Source organism: Heterodontus francisci, chromosome 29 (assembly GCF_036365525.1).
Source record: "Heterodontus francisci isolate sHetFra1 chromosome 29, sHetFra1.hap1, whole genome shotgun sequence".
Lineage (NCBI taxonomy): Eukaryota > Metazoa > Chordata > Chondrichthyes > Heterodontiformes > Heterodontidae > Heterodontus > Heterodontus francisci.
This window is the reverse complement of record NC_090399.1, coordinates 19,612,003-19,636,555: the sequence shown is the minus strand read 5'-3', so window position 1 is coordinate 19,636,555 and position 24,553 is coordinate 19,612,003. Positions and strand designations below refer to the sequence as shown.

The 24,553-nt window shown below is 46.9% G+C and overlaps 1 protein-coding gene across 1 annotated transcript in view; it reads right to left on the bottom strand.

The window, feature by feature from the left end:
- Nucleotides 1–1,761: 1,761 nt before the first annotated feature.
- Nucleotides 1,762–24,553, bottom strand: part of apom (apolipoprotein M) — a 52,605-nt gene continuing 29,813 nt past the window's right edge. The window contains exons 3-6 of the mRNA XM_068009554.1: nt 12,384–12,454; nt 9,101–9,211; nt 3,742–3,840; nt 1,762–2,979 (exon numbers count right to left, since the gene is read on the bottom strand). Coding sequence (XP_067865655.1) covers nt 2,960–2,979; nt 3,742–3,840; nt 9,101–9,211; nt 12,384–12,454 — 301 coding nt within the window. The 3' untranslated portion in view covers nt 1,762–2,959. The remainder of the gene's footprint in view (nt 2,980–3,741; nt 3,841–9,100; nt 9,212–12,383; nt 12,455–24,553) is intronic.

The window sequence follows — 24,553 nt, the reverse complement described above, 5'->3', positions numbered from 1 at the left end:
ACCCACTTGCAGACTCTGGTCTGCATCAAACGGTGCAGTGTGGAAATCAGCAACAGCACAACTGTGCCATGCCTTCACTTCTGCTCTCTAGAGAACTGCCAGTGCCACATCGAGCCAGAATGGACAGGTACCGCAATGAGGCCATGGACTCTTTCCCCCAAGATGTCCTTGACCTTGAGCCCCAAGCCTTCAGATGCAGAAAATGAGGAGAGGCAAAAGACACACAATGTCCTGAGGAGGAAGAGGAGAAATGAGTTGAAGCATTGTCTATTGGCTCTTCGAGATGAGGTGCCAGAACTTTCCAAGAATTACAAGACCTCAACAATGGTCATCTTGAGAAAAGCAACAGAGTATGTTAGCAGGCTGAAGGCAGAGCAACAGAAACTGAATGCAGAAAGGGAGAAACTTCAGTAAAAAACAGCAACAGCTTAGACGCAAATTCTCCAACACAGCACCGAAATAATATATGAACTTGTAAGCCTCTGCAATTGTAAATTTCACAATCTCTACCCTTGTACCTGTAAATTTTATAGTCTCTACCCTGTATAACAATTTTTGATGTTATCGAATTTAATGTATTTTTAGTTGTAGCATATGCAACTTATCTTTGGAAAGAAGGGGGATGTTGTATAATTGCCTTTAAGAGTGATGTCCCTTTAAGAGCTCAGTATGCTCATGAGCTGAGTACAAGGACCCAAAGCCAGAGTACTCTGCAACTGTAACACCCAGATTAAGGTTCTGTAAATAGTTTGCTCTGTACTGGATATAATAGATTAGCTGTAATAAACCTGTTTGAGATCTTCAGCAAACTGGATTCCACGCATCATATTTATGTTGCATCAGACGACATAAAGAACTCTTTACAACGCCGACCCCCGGGTCTCCTCGCCCCACCATTGGTAGCAATGTCTTCAGTTGTCCAGGCCCCACATTGTGGGCTCTCCACCCCAAATCCCTTCACCTTATTCTCCTCCTTTGAGATCCTCTTTGACCAGACTTTTGGTTGCACCCCCTTATGATATCTCCTTCTTTGGTTCAGCGTTCATTTCTATGAATGCAGCTGTGTGGAGTGCCTTGGGATGTTGTTCTGTGATGCGCTGCCCCACCCCTTTGAAAGTTCCCTTGAATACAGGTGTGCATATCAACGTGTGACTGACTAGAAGTCTTTGTGAGACTGATCAACTCCTGGTCTACAGACTAGGGTGTGCAGAACGGAGCAAACAGACACACAGCAACTGGCTTGGGTCTAGACCTGGAAGGATTGGAGATCGACTTGCCTTTGGTGTTCCTTCATTGTAGATAAATGCAAGACCTTCTTTTACCAGCCTGCTACCAGGCTACAGTCGAGAGATTGACACAGTCACGCCAACAGTGCGATCTCGGATGCGTTTCAAACAGGTGAAACGTGAAATTGAAGCGTATATTGTGTTTCAAAATTCTTGTTTTTAAAATTGCCAGTTGCTCCTCTTGATGCCACTTGATGAATAATTAATGTTTCCTCACCGTATGTGCACTGGTGGCTCTGCCCCAAATGGCCACTCCTCCTATGTCCATTTGGTCAGCAAGTGTCGGTCGGCTATTTGTCATGATCGTGTCAGACCCTGCCCTCACCTGACACTGACAGGCACACAAACTTCCCAGCAGTCACCGGGAGCACTGGCTAATTTTAACCTTCCTTGATTTACCTTTTCATATAATTTATTGTGTTGTGAACCTGTATAATTAGATAATCTTATAAAATAGTAAATAATATGGAATGAGTAAGTCTGAAGTATGACTTTAAATTAAATTACAGGAGCAGGACAAGGGGACATCAATTCAAACTATTAAAAGGTAGCTTTAGGATTAGTACCAACATGTTTGTTTTATGCAGAATGATCAATACTTGGGTAGACTTCCCGGTAAGCTTTGTGAAGGTGAAAATTCTAGATGCATTTGAGAAATAAATTGGATGCTGCAGTGGAGAATGACACAAGCTTGGAAGAACTAATATGGCCAAAAGCACCTTCCTCACCCATCATTATCTTGTGATCTAGGAGGGGAGATTGAGCAAATTGGGCCTATAATCTCTGGAGTTTAGAAGAATGTGAGGTGACCTCATTGAAATGTATATAATTCTTGGAGGGTTTGACAGGGTAGATGCTGAGAGGCTGTTTCCCCCTCGCTGGAGAGCCGAGATCAAGGATCTCAGGATAAGGGGTCAGCCATTTAGGAGTTAGGCGTTGTGAATCTTTACTCCAGAATGCTGTAGATTCTCAGTTGTTGAGTATATTGAAGGCTGAGGTCGATTGATTCTTGGGCACTTAAGGGAATCAAGGAATATGGGGGATAGGGTGGGGAAGAGGTAGAAGATCAGCTACAATCTTATTGAGTGGTGGGGGCCGTCTGGTCTACTGCTCCTATTTTTTAACCTTCCCTAGGCTAGGAGTGTTGAGGCCAGTTGTGGTTACCCCCTATTATCACCCATGGTGAGTTCAGCTGACTCAGCACAGAGTGTGAATTAAATCTGGGACTTCCCTTGGCTCCTATGGTTCAGGAACAGGAGGGAAGGGCTGAGAAACAATTATTTAATCCTGTACTAGCGCATTTCTGCCTGCAATTGGCCATGTTATAAAGCTTTTCCTCACCATGCATCAGCGCCATCTGTGGGCAGGAGGGCAAAAGAGATCTTGTCTAAAAGATCTTGTCTCAAAAGACCCAGATTAAAAAGAGAGGTTTCTATTCATTTTTCTCACCTCTACCCATTTTCCATCTAACAGGCAGAGAGCATTTCTTTTGGAGTTCTCTAATGGAAACCGAAGTGAATTGCAGCATAATTAAGTCAATCATCAATTAACAAGATACAATAGCGTCTTTTACTCCACTAAGGACATCCCAGTAGCAAGTGCAGAGAAGGGCAGTCATGAATTGGGCCCATGCGGTCCTGACGTACAAGGTAACGGAGGTTGAAAATTGTAACTCAAGAAATCTCACAAGGTTCTGCAGGAAGAAGGAGAAAAAAAATTACTGCAATTTCAAAACGATAATGTGGAATTAAACTCACATTTTCAATATTTACCCTATTTTTAATCGACTGAACCTGCCTTCAGCTGAAGCCCACTCACTGGATTTAGTGTGAGGTTCCTTATGACTTTGTAACACACCCGGCGCTGCCTGTGCCCAATGGGTGTGAGTTGTGCCACGGTGGGTGGTTCCACTCTGCCCAGGTCAGAAGGTTCTGGGTTCAGGATCCATTCCAGAGACTTGAGTATAAAACCTCAGCTGATAATTCCAGCACTGAGGGAGTGCTGCACTGACAGAGGTGCAGTCTTCGGAATGAGATGTTAAACTGAAGCTCCATGTTTGCTCTCAAGTGCATGTAAAAGATCCCGTGTTCAAGGAATGGATGTGGAGTTTACGCCGCCGCACCCCCCCCGCCCCCCCACCCCTGCCCCGTGTCCTGACCGGTATAAACAACATCACTAAAACAGATGATCTGCTCATTATCTCAATGCTGTTTCTGAGCACTTACTCTGTGCAGATTGGCTGCTGTGTTTCCTTCTTTACAACAGCAACTAAGCACTTCATTGGCTGTAAAACACTTTGGGATGACCTGAGAATTCTTTCTTTTACCAATTAACTAATTTTATTTAATAAGTTCATTGAATAATATATTCTTACAAACTTGTCAGCATCTTCATGTGGGTGGGGGAGAGAGAGAAAGAAAGAGAGAAAGGTGAGAAAATGCCCGTTGTCACTAACCTTGGGCTTGCTCCAGAACAAAAATGGCCATCAAGTCCAAGCAACTGGCACGGTGCTCAAACCCCAGGCGGATGTTATTGGTCAAAGTTGGAGACCTGCCTGTATTGGGAGAGGAGAAAAAGGATGGAAGGAGAGAGAGAGGGAGATGCATTTTAATATCATGCTCTGTGTGTATTAGTAGATTGGCAGCGATCGATGGATGCCTAAAACTGACACTCCCCTAGCAATCCTCATACATGATGAATGGATCTTTCACTAAACACTCGGAGAATGAAGGTCCTCTCCCAACCAGCTCCCACAGTCTCCGATCTCCCTCCCAGCAGTCACACCCCTGCCCCACCCAACCCCATCAATCAAGATCTATGACAAGATCCTGGAAAATGTGGACCATTTTCCCATATCTTGGGAACCTCCTCTTGGCGAAGGTAGACATAGACAATGAGTTTCATTATTGCCTCCAATGTGCCAACTCAGCCTTCAGCCGACTGAGGAGGAGACTGTTTGAGGATCAGGATCTCAAACCTGAGACTAAGGTCATGGTTTACTGGGCAGCGGTGAACCCTGCGCTCCTGTATGCTTTGGAGACTTGGACAACCCACAGCAGGCACCTCCAAGCGCTGGAGAAGTGCCAGCAGAGGTGCCTCTGCAAGATCCTCCAAATCCGATGGCAAGAAAGGCAGTCCAGCAGCAGCGTCCTATCCCAAGCCAACCTGCCCAGCATCATGGTGCTTATCACCCACAAACAGCTCCGCTGGGTGGGTCATGTCGTTCACATGCCTGACACCAGACTCCCAAAGCAGCTGTTCTACTCAGAACTGTGTTGCGGTAGGAGACTCGCAGGAGGACAGCGGAAACGCTTTAGAGGTGTCCTCAAAGCATCTCTGAAGAAATTAAACAACCCCATCGACTCATGGGAGTCCCTGGCTCCTGACCATCCGAGATAGAGAAAGCTCACTGGGGAAGGCATCGTACACCTCGAGGGACTTTGTCGGGCACATGTGGAGGTGAAGTTGAGGCATCGGAGGGAGCGCACAAACCTCCAAACTACTTATCTACCCCGACCCTTGAAACACCACTAGCCCCTTGTGGCAGACTCTGTAGATCACACATTGGACTTATCGGCCATCTCAGAACCCATCAAACCAGAGTGGAATCAAGTCATCCTCAATCCTGAGGAACTGCCTAGGAAGACATGATGCACATTGGAGTGCGATAACTCAATGACATGCCTTTAGTAATCACCAGATAACTAGCAGGTCCCTGTGCTACTTCTCATGGGGAGCCAGAGGGCCTGGAGTTTTGTACAGAGAATGATACAGTACAGAAGGAGACCATTTGGCCCATCATGCCTGTGCCAGGCCTTTGGTAGAGCTATCCAATTAGTTCCACATTCCCTCTGGTCTTTCCCCTCAAACTCCTGCAAAGTTTTCTCCTTCAAACGTTTATTAAATTCCCCTTTGAAGATTGCTATTGAATCTGCTTCCACCACACTTTTAGGCAGTGCATTCCAGATCATAACAATCCCAGAGTATTTCTCCCTCATGTCACCTCTATGCTTTTGCCAGTTATTTTAAATTGGTGTCCTTTGGTTACTGACCCCTCTGCCACTGGAAACTGTTTCTCCCTATTTATTCGGCCAAAATCCTGCATAATTTTGAACACCCCCTATTTAATTTCCTCTTAGACTTCTCTGCTTTAAGGACAATCTCAGCTTCTCCAGTCTTTCCACATAACTGAAGTCCCTTATCCCTGAAACCATCCTAGTAAATCTCCTCTGCACCCCCTCCAAGACCTTCCGAAAGTCTGGTGCTGCGAACTGGCCACAGCATTCCAGCTGTGGCCTAACCAGTGTTCTATAAAGCTTCAGCATAGCATTATCACTTTTGTACTCTCTGCCCCTATTAATAAAGCCAAAGATCCTGTAAGATTTTTAAACAGCTTCAACTAACTTCAAAGATTTTTTAATTCGTTCATGGGATGTGGGCGTCGCTGGCTAGGTCAGCGTTTATTGCCCATCCCTAACTGTCCTTGAAAAGGTGGTGGTGAGCTGCCTTCTTGAACTGCAGTCCTTGGGGTTTAAGTACACCCACAGTGCTGTTAGGAGCTGCGATATAGTTCCAAGTCAGGATGGTGTGTGACTTGGAAGGGAACTTGCAGGTGGTGGTGTTCCCATGCATCTGTTGCCCTTGGCCTTCTAGGTGGTGGAGGTCGCAGGTTTGGAAGATACTGTCGAAGGAGCCTTGGTGAGTTGCTGCAGTGCATCTTGTAGATGGTGCACACTGTCGCCAGCATGCATCAGTGGTGAAGGGAGTGAATGTTGAAGGTGGTGAATGGGGTGTCAATCAAGTGGGCTTCTTTGTCCTGGATGGTGTTGAGTTTCTTGAGTGTTGTTGGAGCTGCACCCATCCAGGCAAGTGGAGAGTATTCCATCACACTTGTCATGAAGGTGCTTCCATTATTAATATTTTTGGAGGACTTGTCTTTAAAAGACAGTGGAAAATACCTGAGGAGATACTGGACTTGTCTTTTTTTAAGGGATCACTGGAAGGACACTTGGGACTTTGTTTAAAGTCACATGTCTTAAGCTAACTAAACAGCCGGAGCCTTATGGACTATGGAACTGTTTGGACTTAGAGAAGTCACATGTCTGGGTTTATGGCTCAAGAGTTTTGGTTTCATTTTTGGGTATTGTTCGGAGTTCAGTTGGGATTGCAGTCTGCAGAGAGACAGAAGCAACCAACACGTCTCGATCCACGTCTTTGAGAAACCCTGATAATCCTGTATGAGAACTGCAGAAACCAATGCAGCATTTCTCCTGAGAAACTTCTGCAAGACTTCATCTCAACGTCTCCTGAACGACTGCTTCTGAGAAGATCCCAGTGACAAGTGCAAGTGTCCATTGACACCCGTATATGTGTGCCCAGGCGCCAGACCGAACGTCATCTGGAACATTTCATATCTTATCCTTTTTCTTCAAGAATTAACAAGTATTTGGCCAAAGTATTTTTGTTTTTTTGTAAAGTTGAACTCTGCAAGGAAAGCTTTATTTACCTTTAACCGGTGTGTGTGTGCGCGCACGTGTGTTTTGGGTTATTTAGAAGGGAATATGTTTATACTTTCATATTTCAATCTGTGTGTTAATAAGCTTTTTATCTTTATTGAATGAGTCTTGTTTTATAATAAATTAATAATTTTGTTGTTTATTCAAGAAATCTGGTTGGTGGATTTGTATTCTGAAATGAATAGATAAAAGTACATAAGTGGAGTAGTGGGATTAGAGGGAGACAGTGCATTCCTCCAACCTCGGTCATAACACACTCCTGACTTGTGCCTTGTAGATGGTGGACAGGAGGTGAGTTACTGGCTGCAGAATTCCTAGCCTCTGACCCGCTCTTGTCACCACAGTATTTACGTGGCTGGACCAGTTCAGTTTCTGGTCAATGGTGAAGGATTCAGCAGTGGTAATGCCTTTGAACATCATGGGGAGATGGTTAGATTCTCTCTTGTTTGAGATGGTCATTGCCTGGCACTTGTGTGGCGCCACTGTAACTTGCCACTTATCAGCCCAAGCCTGGATGTTGTCCAGGTCTTGCAGCATCTGGAGACGGACTGCTTCAGTATCTGAGGAGTTGTGAATGGTGCTGAACATTGTGCAATCATTAGCGAACATCCCCACAAAAGTCATTGATGAAGCAGCTGAAGATGGTTGGGACTAGGACACTATCCTGAGGAACTCCTGCAGCGATGTCCTGGGGCTGAGATGATTGATCTCCAACAACCACAACCATCTTCCTTTGTGCTAGATATGACTCCAACCAGTGGTGAGTTTCCCCCCTGATTCCCTTTGACTCCAGTTTTGTTAGGGCTCCTTGATGCCATAGTCGGTCAAATGCTGCCTTGATGTCAAGGACAGTCACTCTCACCTCACAATGTATTATTCTGTAGCTAAGGCTTAATTTAGCCTGTCCCACTGAGGCCACAAAGTTTAAGCAATGTACATATGACTCATCTCCAGGTTAGGTAGAGGTTAGTTTAATTAAAGTTCAACAACTCTCCTTTGTATAGCACCTTTTATCAAACAAAATATTCCAAGTTGCTTCACAGAGGCAGAAAAGAACTAGAGCAGTGACTGCAAGCTGGGTTTCTGGGGAGGCTTTTGGAAGAGGGCAGAGTGGTCGCACTATTCTAGAATGAGGTGGGGGCAGGGGGAGGAGGGGTGGGTGGTGGAACGGGTTGAATTCAAGGCTCTGCAGCTGAAAATGCATCAATCAGAAGAAGACAAATCTGAACCAGTCTTTTTTTGGCTCCCGCTGGCTACTTATTACAAATAGGCAATGGGAGGAGGCAATTCAGCCTGTGGAACCTGTTAATTCAGTCCAATCGTGGTTGATCGGGATCTCAATTCCATTTGCTTGCCTTGGGTAGAAATATAGAATCACTCAGCCCTGGAAGCTATTACATCCACCATGCCCCTGTGCCAGCTGTTTGAAAAAAAATGTCTAATTTAATCCCACTCCTCAACGTTGTCCCCAAAACCTTGCAAATTAGACCACCCTTTCAGGTAGTGTGGTCTTAGATCTTAACAAATTCTCCTCATTTCTTCTCTCGTTCTCATGCCAATTATTTTATATCTATGACGGTTGGTTACTGACCCACTTGCCAGAGGAAACAGTTTCTCCCTGCTTGCTCTGTCAAAACCCCCTCATAATTTTGAATATCTCTATTAGGTCGTCCCTTAACCTTCTCTACTTTAAAGAGAACAATCCCAGCTTCTAATACCTCTCCGCATGACGTCCCTCATTTCTTGGCACAACCTCCTCTAAGCCTCCTCTGTCCCCTCGACAAGGTCTTGGCAACCCTCCCTTAGGTGCGGTGCCCAGAATTAGACAGAAGACTGCAGTTCAGGCTGAACCAGAGATTTCTGTGACCCTTCATAGCCTTGTCTCATATGAAAACCATATCAATTTCAGTCCTGAAATGTTCAATTCACCCCCAGCCTCAACAGCTTTTCGGGGGAGAAAATTCCAGATTTCCACTACCCTTTGTGTGAAGAAGAGCATCCAGACATCACCCCTGAATGGCCTTGCTCTAATTTTAAGGTTATGCCCCCTTGTTCTGAACTCTTCCCATCAGCGGTAATAATTTCTCTCCGTCTACTGTATCAAATCCTTTAACCAGCTCAGTTAGATCAACCCTTCAATCTCCTGTACTCAAGGGAATACAAGCCTAGTCTTCGAAGCCTGACCCTTCAGTATAAAATAAAGGGTACAAAATGGAAACAGGCCATTCAGCCCAACCAGTCTGTGCTGGCATTTATCCCCATGCCCACCAAGGGTTGTGCCAATGGGCTGACTCCTACCATAAAGCATCAGCCTCCTGAAGGTCTCCAGTCCTTTCTCCTGTGTCTCTAGGAGCATGATATAATCATCACCATCCTTCACAAAGAGCTCTGTCTTCAGTTCAGGCCGGCCTGGAAGAAGGCGATAAATGGAAAAGATGTGTAAGAACCAAACAAGCATATCTGTGGCTTTGGCAGCACCAAGGTCTCTTAAACTGATTGCCTGCGAAATACCAGCTTAGTTGTCGACGGTTGCTGCAGACTGAGAACATTAAAACCCAATCCCATCAGGAAATGATGTCTGACCCACTGCCCCGGTCAGTCCCAGAGGGAGAAAGGACAGTGTCTGACCCACTGCCTCACTCAGTCCCAGAGGGGGAAAGGACAGTGTCTGACCCACTGCCCCACTCAGTCCCAGAGGGGGAAAGAGGACAGTGTCTGACCCACTGGCCCACCCAGTCCCAGAGGGGGAAAGGACAGTGTCTGACCCACTGCCCCACTCAGTCCCAGAGGGGGAGAGGACAGTGTCTGACCCACTGCCCCGGCCAGTCCCAGAGGGGGAAAGGACAGTGTCTGACCCACTGGCCCACCCAGTCCCAGAGGGGGAAAGGACAGTGTCTGACCCACTGCCCTGGCCAGTCCCAGAGGGGGAAAGGACAGTGTCTGACCCACTGCCCCACTCAGTCCCAGAGGGGGAAAGGACAGTGTCTGACCCACTGCCCCACCCAGTCCCAGAGGGGGAAAGGACAGTGTCTGACCCACTGCCCCACCCAGTCCCAGAGGGGGAAAGGACGGTGTCTGACCCACTGCCCCGGCCAGTCCCAGAGGGGGAAAGGACAGTGTCTGACCCACTGCCTCACTCAGTCCCAGAGGGGGAATGGACAGTGTCCGGCCCACTGCCCCACTCAGTCCCAGAGGGGGAAAGGACAGTGTCTGACCCACTGCCCCACTCTGTCCCAGAGGGGGAAAGAGGACAGTGTCTGATCCACTGTCCCACCCAGTCCCAGAGGGGGAAAGGACAGTGTCTGACCCACTGCCCCACCCAGTCCCAGAGGGGGAAAGAGGACAGTGTCTGACCCACTGCCCCACTCAGTCCCAGAAGGGGAAAGAGGACAGTGTCTGATCCACTGCCCCACTCAGTCCCAGAGGGGGAAAGAGGACAGTGTCTGATCCACTGTCCCACCCAGTCCAAGAGGGGGAAAGGACAGTGTCTGGCCCACTGGCCCACCCAGTCCCAGAGGGGGAAAGGACAGTGTCTGACCCACTGCCCCACTCAGTCCCAGAGGGGGAAAGAGGACAATGTCTGATCCACTGCCCCACTCAATCCCAGAAGGGGAAAGAGGACAGTGTCTGATCCACTGCCCCACTCAGTCCCAGAGGGGGAAAGAGGACAGTGTCTGATCCACTGTCCCACCCAGTCCCAGAGGGGGAAAAGACAGTATCTGACCCATTGCCCCTCTCAGTCCCAGAGGGGGAAAGAGGACAGTGTCTGATCCACTGTCCCACCCAGTCCCAGAGGGGGAAAGGACAGTATCTGACCCATTGCCCCACTCAGTCCCAGAGGGGGAAAGAGGACAGTGTCTGATCCACTGTCCCACCCAGTCCAAGAGGGGGAAAGGACAGTGTCTGGCCCACTGGCCCACCCAGTCCAAGAGGGGGAAAGGACAGTGTCTGACCCACTGCCCCACTCAGTCCCAGAGGGGGAAAGGACAGTATCTGACCCATTGCCCCACTCAGTCCCAGAGGAGGAAAGAGGAAAGTGTCTGATCCACTGTCCCACCCAGTCCCAGAGGGGGAAAGGACAGTATCTGACCCATTGCCCCGGCCAGTTCCAGAGGGGAAAAGGACAGCGTCTGTCCCACTGCCCTGTCCAGTCCCAGAGGGGGAAGGGACAGTGTCTGACCCACTGCCCCAGCCAGTCTCAGAGGGGAAAAGGGCAGCGTCTGACCCACTGCCCTGTCCAGTCCCAGAGGGGGAAAGGACAGTGTCTGATTCACAGCCCCGTCCAGTCCCAGATGTGGTATTGCCATTGAATGTCAAGGGGAGGTGGTTAAACTATTGTAGGAGATGGTCATTGTTTAGCACTTGTGTGGCACGAATGTTACTTGCCACCTGTGACCCTAAGCCTGAATGTTTTCCAGGTCTTGCTGCATATGAGCACAGACTTTTTCATTATTTGAGGAGCTGCAAATGGTACTGAACGCTGTGCTATTATCAGAGAACATCCCCACTTCTGACCTTATGATGGAGGGAAGGTCACTGATGAAGCAGCTGTAGATGGTTGGGCCTAGGGCACTACCCTGAGGAACTGCTGCAGCCATGTCCTGGGGCTGAGATGACTGGCCTCAAACACTGGGTCTAAAGTTCCCCAGTGCATTATATCACAGTACAATTGGCATGAAAGATTTTTTTATTCTTTCATGGGATGTGAGCCTTACCAGCATTTATTGCCCATCCCTAAATGCCCTTAAACTGAGTGGCTTGCTCACCCACTTCAGAGGGCAGTTAAGCGTCGACCACATTGCTGTGGGTCTGGAGTCACATGTAGGTCAGATTTCCTTCCCTGAAGCACATTAGTGAGCCCGATGGGTTTTTACAACAATCGTTTCATGGTCGCCGTTAGACTAGCTTTAATATTTGAATTCATATTTCACCATCTGCCGTGGTGGGATTCAAACACATATCCCTAGAGCATTAGCCTAGGCCTCCGGATTATTAGTCCAGTGACATTACCACTACACCACCACCTCCCCCAGACACTGGGCTTGCATTTCAGGATTATAAAGGCTGATATGATTGAGGTTTTGAGGATTTTGAAAGACGTTGATTGGGGTACAGAGAGAGAAAAGCTTTCTGTTGGCAGGGTGATTTTTGAACAAAGGAACATAATCTTAATGGAGTGAGGTTAGGAACCACTTCTTCACCCAAAGGGTGATGGATGTGAGAAACTCTTCCTCATTAAAAGCAGTAGATGCTACTTAATTAATAATTTTAAATAAGGAATTGATAGATTTGTGCTAGTCGAGGGTATTAAGGGATCGGGAGCATGGAAAGAGATACAGATCAGCCATCATGTCACTGAATGGCGGAACAGATTCAAGGGGCTGAGTGGCCTCTTCCTGTTCCAATGTATGTTATAAAACAGCACATAAACTAATACTGAGGAACGTGCAGGGAGAAAGCTCTGGACTATTTTAAAGTATGTTCTGTTTGTTGGTATGTGTCCGCAAAGTGAATGATTTGAGTTGCGAAATAGCTGATGACAGGGAAGACTTCAATAGAGTTCCGCCTGCTGTGAGCTCACCTTCCAGGATCATCTCCTGTGTCTCGTTGCTGATGTGATAGAGCCAATGTCGAGACAAACAGTTCGTCGACCTGTCGAACAAAAAGAAAGTCACTTCTTCGATTATGCCCTCACTCTCCACCGACATACTGATTAACCTCTCACCTCCTCTGCTGAGACACTGATTACTCTCTCTCCTCCTCTACCCAGAAAGTGATTACTCTCCCAGCTCCTCTACAGAAAGACTGATTATTCTATCACCTCCTCTACCGATTTGTTGATAACTCACTCACATCATCCCCTCGAGAAATACTGCTGACTCTTGCCTGCTCGACAGAGACATTGATTACTCGCTCCTCCTCTACAGAGTCACTGACTACGCTCTCATCTCTCCACTGAGACACTGATTACTCTCTCCGCTCCTTTACCGAGACACTGATTACTCTTTCACTTTCACTCCTGAGACACTGATTACTCTCTCCCTCCCTCTACCCAGACACTGATTACTCTCCCACCTCCTCTACAGAGACACCAATTATTCTCTCTCCTCCTCCACAAAGATACTGGCACGTCTCTCTCCTCCTCTACCAAGACAGTGATTACGCTGTAACCTCCTCTACAGAGAGACTGATTACTCTCGCGCCTCCTCTACCAAGACTTTGATTACGCGCTCTTCGCCTCTCCCGAGACACTGATTAGACTCTCACCTCCTCTACCGAGACATTGATTACTCGTTCACCTGCTCTACAGAGACACTGATTACCTGCTCACCTTGTCTACCGAGACACAGATTGCACTCTCTCCTCCTCTACAGTCACTGATTACTCTCTCACTTCCTCCATTTAGACACTGGCAACTCGTTCACCTCCTCTTCAGAGGCACCAATTACACCCTCTGCTCCTCAACCGAAACAGTGATAATTCTCTCTCCTCCTCCAGCGAGACATTGATTACTCTCTCACATCCTCTACACATACACTGGTATCTCTCACTCCTCCTCTACCAAGACAGTGATTACATTCTCACCTCCTCTACCGAGACACTGAATACTCTCTCACCTCCTCTACAGACACACTGATTACTCTCTCACCTCCTCTACCGAGACACTGATTACTCTCTCACCTCCTCTACCGAGACACTGATTACTCTCTCACCTCCTCTACAGACACACTGATTACTCTCTCACCTCCTCTACCGAGACACTGAATACTCTCTCACCTCCTCTACAGACACACTGATTACTCTCTCACCTCCTCTACCGAGACACTGAATACTCTCTCACCTCCTCTACAGACACACTGATTACTCTCTCACCTCCTCTACCGAGACACTGATTACTCTCTCACCTCCTCTACGGAGACAATGATTACTCTCTCACCTCCTCTACAGAGACACCGATTACTCTCTCACCTCCTCTACCAAGACACTGATTACTCTCTCCCCTCCTCTACCGAGACACTGATTACTCTCTCACCTCCTCAACTGAGACACCGATTACTCTCTCACCTCCTCTACCGAGACACTGAATACTCTCTCACTTCCTTTACCAGGACACCGATTACTCTCTCACCTCCACTACCGAGACACTGAATACTCTCTCACTTCCTTTACCAGGACACCGATTACTCTCTCACCTCCTCTACCGAGACACTGAATACTCTCTCACTTCCTTTACCAGGACACCGATTACTCTCTAACCTCCTCCACCAAGACACTGAATACTCTCTCACCTCCTCTACCGAGACACCGATTACTCTCTCACCTCCTCTACCGAGACACTGATTGCTCTCTCACCTCCTCTACCAAGACGCTGAATACTCTCTCAACTCTTCTAGCGAGACACAGATTACTCTCTCACCTCCTCTACAGAAACACTGATTACTCTCTCAACTCCTCTACAGAAACACTGATTACTCTCTCACATCCTCTACAGAAACACTGATTACTCTCTCACCTCCTCTACCGAGACACCGATTACTCTCTCACCTCCTCTACCGAGACACCGATTACTCTCTCACCTCCTCGAAAGAGACACTGATCACTCTGTCACCTCCTCAACAGAGACACCGATTACTCTCACACCTCCTCTACCGAGACACTGATTACTCTCTCACCTCCTCTACCGAGACACCGATTACTCTCTCACCTCCTCTACCGAGACACTGGTTACTCTCACACCTCCACTACAGAGACACTGATTACTCTCTCACCTCCTCCACAGAGACACTGATTACTCTCTCACCAAATCTACCAAGACATCAATTATTCTCTCACACCTCTCCCGAGACACTGATTACTCTCTCACCTCCTCGACAGAGACACCGATTACTCTCTCACCTCCTCTACAGAGACACCAATTACTCTCTCACCTCCTCTACAGAGACACCAATTACAACCTCTGCTCCTCTACCGAAACAGTGATAATTCTCTCTCCTACTCCAGCGAGACATTGATTACTCTCTCACCTCCTCTACACAGACACTGGTATCTCTCACTCCTCCTCTACCAAGACAGTGATTACACTCTCACCTCCTCTACCGAGACACTGAATACTCTGTCACCTCCACTACCGAGACACTGAATACTCTCTCTCCTCCTCTACCGAGACACTGAATACTCTGTCACCTCCACTACCGAGACACTGAATACTCTCTCACCTCCTCTACCGAGACACTGATTACTCTCTCATCTCCTCTACCGAGACACCGATTACTCTCTCACCACCTCTACCGAGACACTGATTACTCTCTCACCTCCTCTACTGAGACACCGATTACTCTCTCACCTCCTCTACCGAGACACTGATTACTCTCTCACTTCCTCTATTTAGACACTGGCAACTCGTACACCTCCTCTTCAGAGGCACCAATTACATCCTCTGCTCCTCTACCGAAACAGTGATAATTCTCTGTGCTCCTCCAGCGAGACATTGATTACACTCTCACCTCCTCGACACAGACACTGGTATCTCTCACTCCTCCTCTACCAAGACACTGAATACTCTCTCACCTCCTCTACCGAGACACTGAATACTCTCTCACCTCCTCTTCCGAGACACCGATTCCTCTCTCACCTCCTCGACCAGGACACCGACTATTCCCTCACCTCCTCTACCGAGACACTGAATACTCTCTCACCTCCTCTACCGAGACACCGATTACTCTTTCACGTCCTCTACCAGGACTCCGATTACTCCCTCACCTCCTCTACCGAGACAAAGATTACTCTCTCACCTCCGCTACAGAAACACCGATTACTGTCTCACCTCCTCTACAGAGACACTGATTACTCTCTCACCTCCTCTACCGAGACAACGATTACTCTCTCACCTCCTCTCCCGAGACACCGATTACTCTCTCACCTCCTCTGCAGAGACACCGATTACTCTCTCACCTCCTCTACAGAGACACTGATTAATCAATCACCAAATCTACCGAGACACCGATTACTCTCTCACCTCCTCTCCCGAGACACTGATTACTCTCGCACCTCCTCTACAGAGACACTGATTAATCAATCACCAAATCTACCGAGACACCGATTACTCTCTCACCTCCTCTCCCGAGACACTGATTACTCTCTCACCCCCTCTACAGAGACACCGATTACTCTCGCACCTCCTCTGCAGAGACACCGATTACTCTCTCACCTCCTCTGCAGAGACACCGATTACTCTCTCACCTCCTCTACAGAGACACTGATTAATCAATCACCAAATCTACCGAGACACCGATTACTCTCTCACCTCCTCTCCCGAGACACCGATTACTCTCTCACCTCCTCTGCAGAGACACCGATTACTCTCTCACCTCCTCTACAGAGACACTGATTAATCAATCACCAAATCTACCGAGACACCGATTACTCTCTCACCTCCTCTCCCGAGACACTGATTACTCTCTCACCCCCTCTACAGAGACACCGATTACTCTCGCACCAAATCTACAGAGAAACTGATTCCTCTCTCACCTCCTCTACCAAGACACTGATTACTCTCTCACCTCCTCTACCGAGACACCGATTACTCTCTTCCTCCTCTACCGAGACATTGATTACTCTCTCACCTCCTCTACCGAGACACTGAATACTCTCTCACCTCCTCTACCGAGTCACTGATTATTCTCTCACCTCCTCTGCCGAGACACCGATTACTCTATCACCTCCTCTACCGAGTCACTGCTTACTCTCTCACCTCCTCTACCGAGACACTGATTACTCTCTCACCTCATCTAACGAGACACTGTTTCCTCTCTCTCCTCCTCTACCGAGACACTGATTACTATCTCTCCACTTCGAGAGAGACAGTGATTACTCTCTCCCCTCCTCTACCGAGACACTGATTACTCTCTCACCTCCTCGACAGAGACACTGATTACTCTCTCTCCTCCTCTAAAGAGACACCGAAAACACTCTCACATGCTCCACGGAGAAACTGATTAATCTCTCTCCTCTTCGAGAGAGACAGTGATTACTCTCTCTACTGCTCCACAGATCACTGATTAATCTCTCTCCTCTTCGAGAGAGACAGTGATTACTCTCTCTACTCCTCTGCAGAGACACTGATTAATCTCTCTCCTCTTCGAGAGAGACAGTGATTACTCTCGCTAGTCCTCTGCAGAGACACTGATTAATCTCTCTCCTCTTCGAGAGAGACAGTGATTACTTTATCTACTGCTCTACAGATCACTGATTAATCTCTCTCCTCTTCGAGAGAGACAGTGATTACTCTCTCTACTCCTCTGCAGAGACACTGATTATTCTCTCTCCTCTTCGAGAAAGACAGTGATTACTCTCTCTACTGCTCTACAGATCACTGATTATTCTCTCTCCTCTTCGAGAGAGACAGTGATTACTCTCTCTACTCCTCTGCAGTGACACTGATTAATCTCTCTCCTCTTCGAGAGAGACAGTGATTACTCTCTCTCCTCCTCTGCAGAGACACTGATTATTCTCTCTCCTCTTCGAGAGAGACAGTGATTACTCTCTCTACTCCTCTACAGAGACACTGATTAATCTCTCTCCTCTTCGAGAGAGACAGTGATTACTCTCTCTACTGCTCTGCAGAGACACTGATTATTCTCTCTCCTCTTCGAGAGAGACAGTGATTACTCTCTCTACTGCTCTACAGATCACTGATTATTCTCTCTCCTCTTCGAGAGAGACAGTGATTACTCTCTCTACTGCTCTACAGATCACTGATTAATCTCTCTCCTCTTCGAGAGAGACAGTGATTACTCTCTCTACTGCTCTGCAGAGACACTGATTATTCTCTCTCCTCTTCGAGAGAGACAGTGATTACTCTCTCTACTGCTCTGCAGATCACTGATTAATCTCTCTCCTCTTCGAGAGAGACAGTGATTACTCTCTCTACTGCTCTGCAGAGACACTGATTATTCTCTCTCCTCTTCGAGAGAGACAGTGATTACTCTCTCTACTGCTCTGCAGATCACTGATTAATCTCTCTCCTCTTCGAGAGAGACAGTGATTACTCTCTCTACTGCTCTGCAGAGACACTGATTATTCTCTCTCCTCTTCGAGAGAGAAAGTGATTACTCTCTCTACTCCTCTACAGAGACACTGATTAATCTCTCTCCTCTTCGAGAGAGACAGTGATTACTCTCTCTACTCCTCTACAGAGACACTGATTAATCTCTCTCCTCTTCGAGAGAGACAGTGATTACTCTCTCTACTGCTCTGCAGAGACACTGATTATTCTCTCTCCTCTTCGAGAGAGACAGTGATTGCTCTCTCTACTGCTCGACAGATCACTGATTAATCTCTCTCCTCTTCGAGAGAGACAGTGATTACTCTCTCTACTCCTCTGCAGATCACTGATTATTCTCTCTCCTCTTCGAGAGAGACAGTGATTACTCTCTTAACTCCTCAACAGATCACCGATTAATCTCTCTCCTCTTCAAGAGAGACAGTGATTACTCTCTCTACTCCTCTGCAGATCAATGATTATTCTATCTCCTCTTCGAGAGAGACAGTGATTACTCTCTCTACTCCTCTGCAGAGACACTGATTTTTCTCTCTCCTCTTCGAGAGAGACAGTGATTACTCTCTCTACTCCTCTACAGATCACTGATTAATCTCTCTCCTCTTCGAGAGAGACAGTGATTACTCTCTCTCCTGCTCTGCAGAGACACTGATTATTCTCTCTCCTCTTCGAGAGAGACAGTGATTACTCTCTCTACTGCTCTACAGATCACTGATTAATCTCTCTCCTCTTCGAGAGAGACAGTGATTACTCTCTCTACTCCTCTACAGATCACTGATTATTCTCTCTCCTCTTCGAGAGAGTCAGTGATTACTCACTCTACTCCTCTACAGATCACTGATTATTCTCTCTCCTCTTCGAGAGAGTCAGTGATTACTCTCTCTCCTCCTCTGCAGATCACTGATTATTCTCTCTCCTCTTCGAGAGAGACAGTGATTACTCTCTCTACTGCTCTACAGATCACTGATTAATCTCTCTCCTCTTCGATAGAGACAGTGATTACTCTCTCTACTGCTCTGCAGATCACTGATTAATCTCTCTCCTCTTCGAGAGAGACAGTGATTACTTTCTCTACTCCTCTGCAGAGACACTGATTTTTCTCTCTCCTCTTCGAGAGAGACAGTGATTACTCTCTCTACTGCTCTTCAGATCACTGATTATTCTCTCTCCTCTTCGAGAGAGACAGTGATTACTCTCTCTACTCCTCTACAGATCACTGATTATTCTCTCTCCTCTTCGAGAGAGTCAGTGATTACTCTCTCTACTCCTCTGCAGATCACTGATTATTCTCTCTCCTCTTCGAGAGAGACAGTGATTACTCTCTCTACTGCTCTGCAGATCACTGATTAATCTCTCTCCTCTTCGAGAGAGACAGTGATTACTCTCTCTACGCCTCTGCAGATCACTGATTATTCTCTCTCCTCTTCGATAGAGACAGTGATTACTCTCTCTACTCCTCAACAGATCACCGATTAATCTCTCTCCTCTTCAAGAGAGACAGTGATTACTCTCTCTACTCCTCTGCAGATCACTGATTATTCTCTCTCCTCTTCGAGAGAGACAGTGATTACTTTCTCTACTCCTCTGCAGAGACACTGATTTTTCTCTCTCCTCTTCGAGAGAGACAGTGATTACTCTCTCTACTGCTCTTCAGATCACTGATTAATCTCTCTCCTCTTTGAGAGAGACAGTGATTACTCTCTCTACTGCTCTACAGAGACACTGATTAATCTCTCTCCTCTTCGAGAGAGACAGTGATTACTCTCTCTACTCCTCTACAGATCACTGATTAATCTCTCTCCTCTTCAAGAGAGACAGTGATTACTCTCTCTACTCCTCTACAGAACACTGATTAATCTCTCTCCTCTTCGAGAGAGACAGTGATTACTCTCTCTACTCCTCTACAGATCACTGATTAATCTCTCTCCTCTTCGAGAGAGACAGTGATTACTCTCTCTACTGCTCTACAGATCACTGATTAATCTCTCTCCTCTTCGAGAGAGACAGTGATTACTCTCTCGACTGCTCTACAGATCACTGATTAATCTCTCTCCTCTTCGAGAGAGATAGTGATTACTCTCTCTACTGCTCTACAGATCACTGATTAATCTCTCTCCTCTTCGAGAGAGTCAGTGATTACTCTCTCTGGACCTCTACAGATCACTGATTAATCTCTCTCCTCTTCGAAAGAGACAGTGATTACTCTCTCTACTCCTCTACAGATCACTGATTATTCTCTTTCCTCTTCGAGGCAGACAGTGATTACTCTCTCTACTGCTCTACAGATCACTGATTAATCTCTCTCCTCTTAAAGAGAGACAGTGATTACTCTCTCTTCTGCACTACAGATCACTGATTAATCTCTCTCCTCTTCGAGAGAGACAGTGATTACTCTCTCTACTGCTCTACAGATCACTGATTAATCTCTCTCCTCTTCGAGAGAGACAGTGATTACTCTCTCTACTGCTTTACAGATCACTGATTAATCTCTCTCCTCTTCGAGAGAGACAGTGATTACTCTCTCTACTCCTCTACAGATCACTGATTAATCTCTCTCCTCTTCGAGAGAGACAGTGATTACTCTCTCTACTGCTCTACAGATCACTGATTAATCTCTCTCCCCTTCGAGAGAGACAGTGATTACTCTCTCTACTGCTTTACAGATCACTGATTAATCTCTCTCCTCTTCGAGAGAGACAGTGATTACTCTCTCCAGTCCTCTACAGATCACTGATTAATCTCTCTCCTCTTCGAGAGAGACAGTGATTACTCTCTCTACTCCCCTACAGTTCACTGATTCTTCTCTCTCCTCTTCGAGAGAGACAGTGATTACTCTTTCTACTGCTCTGCAGATCACTGATTAATCTCTCTCCTCTTCGAGAGAGACAGTGATTACTCTCTCTACTCCTCTACAGAGACAATGATTACTCTGCCTCCTCCTCTACCGAGACACTAATTACTCTCTCACCTCCTCTCTTGAGACACTGATTACACTCTCACATGCTCCACGGAGAAACTGATTATTCACTCTCCTCCTCTACCGAGATACGGATTACTCTCCCAACTCATCCACTGAGACACTGATTACTCTCGTCCTCCACTGAGATATGGATTAGTCTCTTTCTTCCTCTACTGAGACATTGATAACTTTCTCAGCTCGTCTACACAGACACACTTTACTCTCTCACCTCTTCTACAGGGACACTGATTACCCTCTCTCCTTCTCTGCAGAGACACGGATTACTCTCTCACCTCCTTGACTAACGCACTGATTACTCTCTCTCCTCCTGTACCAAGACATTGATATCTCTCTCTCCTCCTCCACCGAGACACTGATTACTCTCTCATCTCTTCTACCGGACACTGTTTACTCTCTCACCTCCTCTACCGAGAAACTGATTACTGTCCCAGCTCCTCTACCCTGACACTGATTACTCTCTCCTTTCCTCTACCCAGACACTGATTACTCTCTCACATCCTCCACAGAGACTGTGATTACTCTCTCACCTCCTTTACTGAAAACCTAATTACTCTCTCATCATCTCCACCAAGACACTGATTACTCTGCCTCCTCCTTCACCGAGACACTGATTACTCTCTCTCCTCCTGTCCCGAGACACTAATTACTCTCTCTCCTCCTCTACCGAGACACTAATTACTCTCTCACCTCCTCTACCGAGACACTGATTACTCTCTCACCTCCTCGACCGAGACACTGATTACTCTCTCTCCTCCTGTCCCGAGACACTAATTACTCTCTCTCCTCCTCTACAGAGACACTAATTACTCTCTCTCCTCCTCTACCGAGACACTGATTACTCTCACTCCTCCTCTACCGAGACACTGATTACTCTCACCTCCTCTACTGAGACACTGATTACTCTCTCACCTCCTCTACCGAGACACTGATTACTCTCTCTCCTCCTGTCCCGAGACACTGATTACTCTCTCACCTCCTCTACCGAGACACTAATTACTCTGTCTCCTCCTCTCCCAAGACACTGATTACTCTCTCTCCTCCTCTAACCAGACACTGCTTACTCTCTCTCCTCCTCGACCGAGACACTGATTACTTTCTCTCTTCTTCGAGAGAGACAGTGATTACTCTCTCCCCTCCTCTACCGAGACACTGATTACTCTCTCACCTCCTCGACAGAAACACTGATTACTTCTCACCTCCTCTACCGAGACACTGATTACGCTCTCACCTCCTCTACCGAGGCACTGATTACTCTCTCACCTCCTCTACCGAGACACCGATTACTCTCTCACCTCCTCTAGAGACACTGATTACTCTCTCACCTCCTCTACCGAGACACTGAATACTCTCTCACCTCCTCTACCGAGACACCGATTACTCTTTCACGTCCTCTACCAAGACACTGATTACTCTCTCACCTCCGCTACAGAAACACCGATTACTGTCTCACCTCCTCTACAGAGACACTGATGACTCTCTCACCTCCTCTACCGAGACAACGATTACTCTCTCACCTCCTCTCCCGAGACACCGATTACTCTCTCACCTCCTCTGCAGAGACACCAATTACTCTCTCACCTCCTCTACAGAGACACTGATTAATCAATCACCAAATCTACCGAGACACCGATTACTCTCTCACCTCCTCTCCCGAGACACTGATTACTCTCTCACCCCCTCTACAGAGACACCGATTACTCTCGCACCAAATCTACAGAGAAACTGATTCCTCTCTCACCTCCTCTACCAAGACACTGATTACTCTCTCACCTCCTCTACCGAGACACCGATTACTCTCTTCCTCCTCTACCGAGACATTGATTACTCTCTCACCTCCTCTACCGAGACACTGAATACTCTCTCACCTCCTCTACCGAGTCACTGATTATTCTCTCACCTCCTCTGCCGAGACACCGATTACTCTATCACCTCCTCTACCGAGTCACTGCTTACTCTCTCACCTCCTCTACCGAGACACTGATTACTCTCTCACCTCATCTAACGAGACACTGTTTCCTCTCTCTCCTCCTCTACCGAGACACTGATTACTCTCTCTCCTCTTCGAGAGAGACAGTGATTACTCTCTCCCCTCCTCTACCGAGACACTGATTACTCTCTCACCTCCTCGACAGAGACACTGATTACTCTCTCTCCTCCTCTAAAGATACACCGAAAACACTCTCACATGCTCCACGGAGAAACTGATTAATCTCTCTCCTCTTCGAGAGAGACAGTGATTACTCTCTCTACTGCTCCACAGATCACTGATTAATCTCTCTCCTCTTCGAGAGAGACAGTGATTACTCTCTCTACTCCTCTGCAGAGACACTGATTAATCTCTCTCCTCTTCGAGAGAGACAGTGATTACTCTCGCTAGTCCTCTGCAGAGACACTGATTAATCTCTCTCCTCTTCGAGAGAGACAGTGATTACTTTATCTACTGCTCTACAGATCACTGATTAATCTCTCTCCTCTTCGAGAGAGACAGTGATTACTCTCTCTACTCCTCTGCAGAGACACAGATTAATCTCTCTCCTCTTCGAGAGAGACAGTGATTACTCTCTCTACTCCTCTGCAGAGACACTGATTAATCTCTCTCCTCTTCGAGAGAGACAGTGATTACTCTCTCTACTACTCTGCAGATCATTGATTATTCTCTCTCCTCTTCGAGAGAGACAGTGATTACTCTCTCTACTCGTCTGCAGAGACACTGATTATTCTCTCTCCTCTTCGAGAGAGACAGTGATTACTCTCTCTACTCCTCTACAGAGACACTGATTAATCTCTCTCCTCTTCGAGAAAGACATTGATTACCCTCTCTACTGCTCTACAGATCACTGATTATTCTCTCTCCTCTTCGAGAGAGACAGTGATTACTCTCTCTACTCCTCTGCAGTGACACTGATTAATCTCTCTCCTCTTCGAGAGAGACAGTGATTACTCTCTCTCCTCCTCTGCAGAGACACTGATTATTCTCTCTCCTCTTCGAGAGAGACAGTGATTACTCTCTCTACTGCTCTGCAGAGACACTGATTATTCTCTCTCCTCTTCGAGAGAGACAGTGATTGCTCTCTCTACTGCTCTACAGATCACTGATTAATCTCTCTCCTCTTCGAGAGAAACAGTGATTTCTCTCTCTACTGCTCTGCAGATACACTGATTATTCTCTCTCCTCTTCGAGAGAGACAGTGATTACTCTCTCTACTGCTCTGCAGATCACTGATTAATCTCTCTCCTCTTCGAGAGAGACAGTGATTACTCTCTCTACTGCTCTGCAGAGACACTGATTAATCTCTCTCCTCTTCGAGAGAGACAGTGATTACTCTCTCCACTGATCTGCAGAGACACTGATTATTCTCTCTCCTCTTCGAGAGAGAAAATGATTACTGTCTCTACTCCTCTACAGAGACATTGATTAATCTCTCTCCTCTTCGAGAGAGACAGTGATTACTCTCTCTACTCCTCTGCAGAGACACTGATTAATCTCTCTCCTCTTCGAGAGAGACAGTGATTACTCTCTCTACTCCTCTACAGAGACACTGATTAATCTCTCTCCTCTTCGAGAGAGACAGTGATTACTCTCTCTACTCCTCTACAGAGACACTGATTAATCTCTCTCCTCTTCGAGAGAGACAGTGATTACTCTCTCTACTCCTCTACAGATCACTGATTATTCTCTCTCCTCTTCGAGAGAGACAGTGATTACTCTCTC